Consider the following 10,406-nt stretch of genomic DNA (forward strand, 5'->3'; position numbering starts at 1 on the left):
CTAAGCAAAAATTTATGTCAACACAGTCACATCTCATTCTCAGCCATTAGATCAAATTCCACAGCTCAGATGGATTCTCCATCAATATATATCCGGTCACACCCATCCAAGAGAAACCCTAACCAGTTAACCCTTATTACCCCTCCCTCACCCCTTCCCCTCAGATACGCATGTTGTTCCCCTCCTATAATATTTTTTGGAAGAATAATGACAAGTTGTTGGTTACTACGGTGATAAGTGGAACTTGTGATAGATTGAATGCTTGATGGATGCAATTTGAATTACTTGTGGTGCAAATCATATTATGTATCAATTAGCTGAATATGTATTAATATTTTTTGTTAGCAGTATGCATTTCCTTAGTGGTTGCATTGGCAGCCAAGGAAATAGCTATTTAGTTTGGTCGTTGATGCTCGCCAAATAAATAACTTTTTTTTGGCTTTCGACGGCCGCTAAGGAAAGTTATATCCTTGCCTGTTGTCGACCGCCAAGGAAAGTTATTGTGATTTGACACAAGCCTATTTTACTTGGCGACCACCTTGGTGGCTGGGGCAGCCAAGGTGAATGAATTTTCCTGGATCTCTATTTTTGCAGATTTTACTTGGCGGACGGCTACTAAGGATCATTTTCTTAGTGGTTTTGGTGCTTTCCTTTGCGATTTTTGGGTGCCAAGACAATTCTGTTTGGGTTAATTGGATCCGTGTTATTACAATTGTCCAAGTTTGGAGTTATGCTATTACAATTCGTCTATTCGGAAACTTGTAATGGCACGAATAGACGAATTGTAATGGCATAACTCCAAACTTGGACAATTGTAATGGCACGAATTCAATTAACCCATTCTGTTTTGGTGTAGTGTACTTCGTCCATTACAAATTATAGGTCGTTTTAGTTTTTCTATGCACATAAATTTTGCTATGCCCATAAACATATAATATGTTTAGATACACAATAAAAATTATATATGTATCTAGACTTACTAAAATAACCTACAATTTGGATGGAGTATATAGCTAAAGTAGCCTTCTTCATAAAATAAAAGAAAAACTATGTGCTAAGTTTACTTACACGCTTGATCCTACCTGCTAAGTTTACATAGATGCTTGATCCTACCGCAAAAGGTGGTAAAAGTGTTTTTTTAGAAAAGGTGGTAAAAGTGTTTTTTTTTAGAAAAGGTGGTAAAAGTGTTGTGTTTTAAAAAAACGGAGGGACTATGCGTGATAATCTTTAGTCTACCGCGAGTTACCCAAAAAAAAACACATGTTTCTCCACCATTCCAAACATTTTGATGATTTCATCCAACGCAAAAACCAAATGCCATTCCCATGACATCAGAGCATGGAACTACCAGAACCCGTTACATGGCCCCCTCCGCAGATTGTTGACGACGCGACGGATGGGTCACTCCTCCGCGGCTGCAGGCTGCTTATTCCTCGGCGCCCTGACCGGCCTGGCGGGACGGCGCTGCGGGTGGCGGAGGCAGTCGCAGAGGCGGCTGAAGAAGTCGACGACGGGTTGGATCCGCGACAGGAGCACGAACACGGGGGCCAGCACCCTGGCCTCTGTCTACCTCTGATCTCCCCGATGAGATAGAAACCCTGGCCTCATTGGTTAAAGAATCTTGAGCAAAAACTTGTATCGATGAATGCAGCTTCTGATTTGTGAATTGGCTCGGCGAAGGGGAGGGAGTGAACGGAAACGCCGATTTATGCAGGTGGACAGGGGACCTCCGGTGTTAAGCCGTTCTGCGGTAACCGCGGGCCTGAATCCACGCCTGCTGAAAACGCCTATTTTGGGTGCTGCAAGTTAAGGGTGCCTGGTTCAGGAAGTGCCAGTAACTGAAACTTTGTTGCACTAGTTGCCAGTAACTTTAACTTTGTTGCACTAGTTACGGCCGTTGAATTCTCATCAGAGGGATAGTTCAACAGCACGCAAACCTTTATAAAAAAAAAACCTGCGCACAAACCCTTCACCGAGTTGGCAGACATATATATATACATATACATAGATACATAGGGAGCAGTCCAATCTGGTAGCTTTCATGGGTGGAAACGTCACATTTCCCATGACATAATAAGCACGAAAATACAATGATACTCGCTAGGTTAATTAGGATGATAACAATCTCAGATACTGGTTATTAGAATCCACCGTTCTCTACTACATTCTCTACTTGTCCTACTCAAGCCTGCAGCCAGTGATTGCAAGCAAGAAGTACTACTACCCCCCACCACCATAGGCACCTGGGGTTCAAATAGCAAGATCACCTCCGTGGATCAGGCACGCACTTCCCAATCACCGCGCCCTCATGGACCTTCGATCTTGATTCTGTTGAATGAGTGCATGAGACCGTTGCCTCCCCTCAACTTGTGGAGCTCTGATTCGATGGTCTCCGCGATCTTGACTTCCTCAAGGCCAGGCGAGGGCACATCCACATGGAGTGAGCCTTGTTTTATGGGGCCAACAGAATCCAGTTTCAGAGATTGCTGCTTCATGTAGTTGTACAGCTGCTGGTGGAAAGGATGGTCATAGGAATAGCAGTCAACTCCATCGAGAGAATCACTGGATGAACCTGATCCTTCCCTCTTGCAAAAGTGTGGAAGTGACTCATAGTCCATAACCTGTGGGTGACAGCATTAAGATTATCAGTAAAAAATATGCAAATCAATTGATGAGCTACTTAATTGATTTTGGGGATTACTTCAAACGAAGGAACACAAGGAGGATATAAGTATAGAAACCTATATGACAGAAAAACAGATGTTGCTTCCAAACTGAAGGGGCATATTAAGAATCTTTACCTTCAATAACTCATCCCTCCCAGAGCCATACAGGACTTGGATCTTCTTTTTAGTTCTTTCTTGTAAAAGTGGCTTCACAACCTGACCATAAGTTAACAAAAAATTAATTGATTAACTGGGAAAAAAAGGTTGTGTTGTGCTAGAAAGAAAAGATCAAATGAAAAGAGAGTAAGAATATAGATCTATATAGAATATGGTAGCAAGGGAACTTATGAATTTAAATAGGTGGACTGACCTTCCAACATGCTGAAAAAACGTATGGTGCATTCACAATGTAATAAGTCTCCGTTTTCTCAGGATAATTAAGGTCATCAACAGTTGTAATCATGGTCAACATCTGCATATGGGGAAAACTTAATAAGTATTGCTGTGACATCTCTTCCTGTAAACAATGTATATGATTGGAAAATTACAGACAAACAAAAGAAGAAATGTTGACTCGATGAATCAAATAAGATATTGACTCTTATCAAGCTTCTTTTCAGGCAAAGCATGCATGAAATTTGCACATTAAACCACTGAACAGTATCTCTCCCTCAATTTTTGGCTCTTCCACCAGTGAACTGCAAACTTCATTTCACAGTCCTTGGTCGATTCAAATATTCATTGGTGATTCAGGCTGTTCAACAAAGGAAACTTTTGAATAGGCTGAATATTCATTTCTGATATTAGAACTTCACTTCTAATATTATTTCCTGTTATATGTATGTTCATGTTCATCCATTGGACTTTCAAATCTCATGTCTCAATAAGTGGCTCATGCATGTAACTTGATTCCAAGAAAAAGGAGAAAGTATGGGGAAAAAAGAAACAACAGCTACAAGCAGATTCTAGCAAATATCTCAAAGTATTTCATGAAAGGAAAATCTCAACTTAGAAAAAACATATCTTGCAATATGGAAGTAAGACATGTTCAAGAAAATTTAGGCATAAATGTTAGTTTGATGTTAGAATGCAACGACTCCAAATATACAAGTCATTCAGTTATATAAAGCATAATTGAAAATGAGAAAACTTATTACTTAAATGGTTGCTAGATGCATGCAACTAAATACTTTTAGAAGTCAATCCTGAGTTCAAGATCTACCAAACTCATTTACTGTCGAATTGGAACTTTCATGGCTACAGTTGAACAATGAGCTAAGTGCAGTATGCTTCTGCTGTAGTACCCAGGCATCCAGTCTATAAACATGTTCACAAGTGAGTATCCGCTCAAAGATAAACAGCATAAGTCAGTAATAGCCATGCCAGAACAAATTCTGACTGATTTTTTTTATTGTTATTTTAGATTGTGATTGGATGGGTGGCTATCCCCTTAGCCATGCTTCCACAGTGCAGCCCATAGATGCTTGGAAGCATGCAGTACCCCCTAAGCCTGGCCCAGCTAGTGCAAAAGGCCCCCTCCGCCCTGCATTGCGGGGGACGCCGAATTTGGGCATCTCCAGCTTATGCAGGCTGCATAAGCTTCGGTAGTGCAAAAGCTCATTCCGCTCACCTCCATCTCTGTCGCACCTTTCCCCCTCTGCTCGTGATCCTCCACAACGGCCGAGCTGTGTGCCCATGCCTCATCGGATCAGGTGTGCGGGATTGAGCTCCCTCCGCCTCGTGCTGCCATCCCTCTCAACCTGCTGGACGTGCAGTTTGCTGCACACAATTTTTGCTCCGGTTGCTGCGAGGTAGCAGGCGGTTGGCCGTCCCTGCACCGTGCGGTCGCACTTTCCGGTGATGGATTTTCCTCCATGGGTGGGAGATTTCTTTTCTTTGGTCCGGATTCATGTTGGTGTGTGAAGATCTAACTGGTGGCTTGGCTGTGGGGGAGGGCGTCGCGTCGGTGCAGAGGCAGGGGCGGAACCTGAAGCTGTCAACTTGAAGTGGATGCTCAACCATGGCGGTGGCGGCAGTGATGATGATCACAGGCCTAAGCGTCCACGCGTACCCGCCGTCACCAGGTCAGTGATTTTAACCTGACTAAATGATGATTGGACTGTTGTATTGTGACAGTCTATGCAGATGTGCAAGTGCTGCTTAATTTGGCCAAGTAGCAGCAGTTAGGAGCAACACTTGATAGTCAATTCGATCGCTAATGCAGTGCAAGTTTGTGGATCCCAACTTGAGTGTCCCAGTTAATCAGAATGAGTCAAAAACATTGTTTGCGAAGGATCCCAATAGATATTTCCCTGTTTACTATTTAGTTTCTGCGTCATTGGATATCCATTTGCTGCATAGTGTTCTTAATAGATTTAGCGAGAGGGAGAACAGCATGTCTGATAGGAGATGAATGCTCGGTGCTACTCCACCACTGCCTCCCGACAAGATCAGGAGTGCTTCAAGAGTTTCAGTTTCGTCAGAGTTTCAGTTTCTTCAGAGTCTATAAAGTTGATCTAGTCAGTGTTGTTTCCTATTCTTTAGGAATTGGCATGATTGTTGATTGTGCCTGAGTTTTAGTGGTCACTAAGGCCACGATCCCCGGTCACTTTATTTGTTTGGCTGTCTAATCAAAACAAAGCACAAAGCACAGCAAAGCTTTCAGCTGCACGAAAATCTCAAGTTCTTTGGTTCACCAGAGAACGCTGAAAGCAAATGAGGTGACGGTGAGTTAAACTCACCATGGAGAGGAGAGGTGACTATACACGATATAGGTCAGCCAACCAAACACCCACGAAACAAGCCAGGCTAAAGTTAACACCACAACCAAACAAAGGGGGTTCATATTGCTCCAGCCAGGCTAAGACTGGCCAGGGCTTACTCCCAAGCTAGGCTTGGGCTAAGCCAAGCAACTGATCACAGCCTTACTGCTTTAGTTTTACAATCAATCACATGTTCTTATTGATGCAATGCAGTTAGTCGTTTAGTCGCTTTTCAAATTCAGATGAACTTTCAAATTTTAAAAACTAGACCAACCTACGAGCAACAAGGTGGCTTTATATTAAGAAAACATATATGTACACCTAAATTCGCCTCGATGAGGGCTTAATGCTCTAGGTTACATCCAAACCCAAACAATAAATGATTTAAAAAAGCAAGAGTCCACTCCTGCTTTATGTAAGCATGCAATGTAAAGGAGTTCCTGAAGCTTTCTGGGTCTCTAATCACCAGTAACTGTTTAATAGGAGCACTGATGAAATGCAGTCAATTATCATTTGCGAAACCTTCTTCTGAAATGCAATTAATAACTATTATCTATTAAACACAATATTATTTCATCAAAAGCTGCCATCATAATGTCACTGTGCCCCAGAAAATTATTATGGATGCAAGTGGGTCAAATTGGGTCAACGTCAACCCATTGATCTGTTCTAGTTCTTCTTTTCTTTTCTTTTCTTTTGAAAAAAAATATTACCTGCCATGTGTGCAGCAGTCAAATGAACCATCAGTCAAGTGCAGTGGGCCCTGGGCTGGCCCATTTGCATCCCTATCCTGATTGTCTGAGATCTCACACTAGTCCTAAAAACATCCTCAAAAACATATAGCTAGTTTAGACTTCAGATCTCCACCAGGCAAACTAAAAGACAAAATGTGGCAAAACCATGATGGACTTGAGTTGATTCACTTGAAGCCAAGAAGAAATTAAGGGAAAAAAGACGTGGAGGAAAAATAGAGAAGTAAGAAAAATAATTTTGAACAATAGTAACATGGACACTAATTTAGCTTTTTAAGGAAAAAAAGAGAAGATTTTAACTAGTATCTCCACCCAGAACTATCAAGACAAAATTACTGACAGGTAAACTTACCTTTTGATGCAGATGCAGTCCTACGGTACATGTTATTATTAATCTAGTAAAATTCAAGTGAGTTACATTTATGCTTCAAACATCCCATCAAATTATCCTCAGTTAGGTGTCTCCAGTTAATTTTTACTACTACACTAAGCCAGTCCGTTTCTTATTATGGAACATGGCTGCAGACCACAACTATCACCAAACAATCTGTTCACTATTTCTAAATTGAAAGTCTGAGATGCGACAAAAATTTATCATTCAGATCACCATATAACCTGTAACAGATAGACAAGATTGTGAGCTCACCTTTATTTGGCTCAATGCAGACAGCTTGAGGCCAGTCATATCCATAACCTTCAAACAGGTATTAATCTGTCTCCCAAACTTCTTCGATGCAGCTGGCTAATAAAGAACACAGGATATATTTAATCTCTTTTCCAAATTTTGGTACTATTAATCACCAAAGAAAGCACTTACCAGGACAACACGGTCTCGATATTCATTCATCTGTATGTGTGACTGAACATAGTAATTCACCTAAGAAAAAAAAACAAATGATATCATTTAGAGAAAGAATCTTATTTGGTTGGGGTATTTTTATGAAAACCAGACTGCCATTGCCTATACTTAATTTCCTTATTTACATGATACAATTCTACTCAAATTAAAGGTTTTCTTGATTCACATACATACCGTGCTACGGCTGTTAAGATATGTATATACATGAACCTGTCCCAGTCTGGTACTGAAATCTCTTGCTATTCTATAAAATTAAACCAAAAGCCTTAGACTTTTTTTTCAAAGGCATTTGTGAACACTTACCGAAGCCTTATCAAATGTACTGAGACCAACACCAAATGCATAAACAGGTTGTCCCTACAAAAAAGGAGAGGTGCATGAATTAAAACATATAATAGAAGTCTTTCTCAATACTGTGGACATAAACTACTGAGAAATGAAGACCACTAGTGCAAATGTGTCAGGACTAAACAGAAGATTCCAACAGATAGAGCAAAAGGAATAAGTAAAAGCATATCACAAAAATTACTAAATGACAATTATGAATCTGATCACTGTACCTGCTTGGAGTACCCTGTCAGTCCAACAAGTAGAGTATCACAGATAGCTCTATATAAATCAGATGGCACAATGGGTTTCTGGATCAGAAACAAATAGTAACAGTGGTTAGAAGAATATCATGAGCTAAATCATAAAATGGAATAGAGTTCCACACTCTGCATCAGGATTAATGAAGCAATATTTCAAAAATTATTTCGGCTGCCAATGTAAGAAATACAGAGACAAATGTTATTGCTATTTTGCTTTACTTCATTTCTCTATCTTTTGCAGTCACTACAAATAGATTGAAGTCAATGGTTGGAGATCCTATCTATCTTTATGCTCTTTCAAAGAAAAATAAGATTGTGTACATAAAGAAAGGTACTTACAGCTAACACGCTGTCAATCCCATTTTGTATTCTCCAATTTAAGCAATCCAAAAGCTGCACCACATAATCAGTTCTTCCTATTGGATCAATATATTCTCAATCTGAATGTAGAAGTTGCAAAAAAAGGTTCTGGTGCCTTACCATTTTATGAGCTTTAGGTACACTCCATTCTCTGGCCTTCAGAAAACGCACCAAAGTCCCCCTCAGATTTCCTTGATGCACATTCTGCGAACATATCACTAACTAATCATGTTTTGCTCCTAGAATTTCTACTTTCAAAATACAGTATCAAGTGTCGACAAAAAGAATATTGACTACTGCCAACAATATCAACAGTATAAAATAAAATTACCAAACAAATTGCAAAAGATGTGGTCAGAAAATATAGAAAATAGAAGCCAATAGAATGTATCTACCATCACATGGGGGTGGGGGGGGGGAATAATGTTCCCTAGTGGACATATATTGTGATGCAAGCATATTGACAGGAAAAAAAACATAAGAAAGAAAAACATTGTTTCTTAGTAGGCATATTGTGATTCCAGTGCGGTTGCGCAGCTGCACACATAGTCCTGAGATCAACCATGACTCCATGAGCCACATACTTATCATGAGTCATGACAAGGACTCCAGGACCAAATAAAAGTCCGAATCTGCAATTGAAACATCTCCACCAGGGCCAGAGATGTTCAGGAACACGTCAACGTCCAGGCCCACCCTCATCAGCACAAGTCCAAATCAAACAACAGCAACTTCTTCGGCTATTAATCCGTGCTAGGTGAGAACCACGTAGCGTCTGCATCACCCAACTACAAGCTTGGACAGAGTTCACCCATGGGGTAAATGGCTAGTTCAGCATGCAACTCCTAACTATAATCTTGGCCTCTTGAGAGTACTTGACCTCACAAATTTCTAGCATACATGCTTAGAAAATAGGAAGTCTAGAAAACCCCTAGCCGGCAGACATGACTGGAATTAGTTACAAGTCAAACAAGAAGAAAAACAGCATTTGAGCTCCGAATGGTGAAAAGGAAGAGTAGGCGGCACCGACACAACTGTACCAAAATTGCAGTCAGAACCCAACCGGAGTACTACTTTCATTTATATCTCGTGAGATCTCCAAACAAATATCTCCGTATGCAATCAGAACAAAAGGAGAAGTTCATTTCGAAATCATGAAGGTACTTCTGAAAGCACCAAATTGATTACTCCAAGAATACATGCTCACTAAAGAACCAAGTTGAGAACCAACATCACTAAAATATCAACAAGAAAGTCGGGCAACCTTTGCCAAAATTTCGAAATAATAAACGCTGGGGGAAAGCATACTTGAGCTCAAATCAGAAAATGGGCTTTTCTCGTGAGAACAACAAAATTAAATTAAAAAAGTATGACGGAAGCAGGAAATAGTGAAATTAGAGCATGCGAAAATGTCATTTTGATCAAAATTCGAAAAAAAACGACACTAAATTGACCAAAATGAGCTATGGACACAATGAAATTCCAAAGATCTAATCTTTACACGGCTAACAGGAGTACAGGACAACAGAGAGACTAGCAATTCTTCAGAAGAACGCAAAACAGAAGTGCTCAGAAGCACCAAATCCACACAAAAAATGCAAGCTGGTAAGCACCATATGAGCAAGAAGTGAAGTAAAACTCGACTTCAGAAACGCAGAGAGAACAAAATGAGCACAAAGTCAGGGGTTTGCGCTCAGAGAACAACCAGAACCAAGAGAGGCAGGACAAAACAAAAAAGCAGATATCCATCAGGAGCAGCGAGTGGAGCAGATCGGCACCTGGAATGTGGTCTTGAGCGGCTCCTCCACTGCAAGAAAGAAATTGCCGCGCAGTTCAGTGACCAAGAAATACCGGAGAAGAAAAAAGATCTTTTTTCTTCGCAAAGAAGAAGAGCAGCAGCACAAGAGCAGAGGACTCACGCTGCTCCATGAGCACGGAGAACTGCTTGATGGCCTCCTCGGAGGCGACCGCCATTGCCGGCGACGGTGGGCTTGGCGGGGTCAAAAGCCGGGTCTGTTCCGCTTTTTTTTCAGCTCCCTATTTCTCCCCTTCCTCCCTCTGTCTCTCGCCTTCTTCTTGTGTTCTTGTGCTCTCCCTCACCAGTCACCACACCACCAAACCGCGTGGATGTGTGGTGCTGTGGGGCTCAGCTCCGGTGGGCCGCCGGTGATCCTACGAACCGCCCAGCTTTTGGGGAAATTATTTGGAACGGTTCCTCCCAAAGCTCCCCTTATATTTTAATTACACCATTTCTTCACGATATTAATTCCGTTTGAGTCCCGTAACATGATGATAGTGTGTATTATGATAGTACAAATACTATATGATTTTTTAAAATTCAAAACGATAAATAAATAGTTAGTTAATGAGTGATAGTATATAGAGGGAATAGATACGGGGGAATGGTTGGAGAGAAG

At 41.0% G+C, this 10,406-nt stretch overlaps 1 protein-coding gene across 1 annotated transcript; it reads right to left on the bottom strand.

The window, feature by feature from the left end:
* Nucleotides 1–1,955: 1,955 nt before the first annotated feature.
* Nucleotides 1,956–10,185, bottom strand: LOC120673400 (SEC14 cytosolic factor-like). The gene is made up of 11 exons (XM_039954218.1): nucleotides 9,909–10,185; nucleotides 9,768–9,796; nucleotides 8,110–8,193; nucleotides 7,969–8,022; nucleotides 7,600–7,677; nucleotides 7,343–7,396; nucleotides 6,998–7,057; nucleotides 6,827–6,922; nucleotides 3,037–3,138; nucleotides 2,802–2,882; nucleotides 1,956–2,621 (listed from the first exon to the last, which is right to left on the bottom strand). Exons 1-11 carry the CDS (start codon nucleotides 9,961–9,963, stop codon nucleotides 2,307–2,309), a joined length of 1,008 nt encoding a protein of 335 aa, XP_039810152.1. The 5' UTR covers nucleotides 9,964–10,185; the 3' UTR covers nucleotides 1,956–2,306.
* Nucleotides 10,186–10,406: the final 221 nt, after the last annotated feature.

The sequence above is a fragment of the Panicum virgatum genome, chromosome 2K (assembly GCF_016808335.1).
Source record: "Panicum virgatum strain AP13 chromosome 2K, P.virgatum_v5, whole genome shotgun sequence".
NCBI classification, from domain to species: domain Eukaryota; kingdom Viridiplantae; phylum Streptophyta; class Magnoliopsida; order Poales; family Poaceae; genus Panicum; species Panicum virgatum.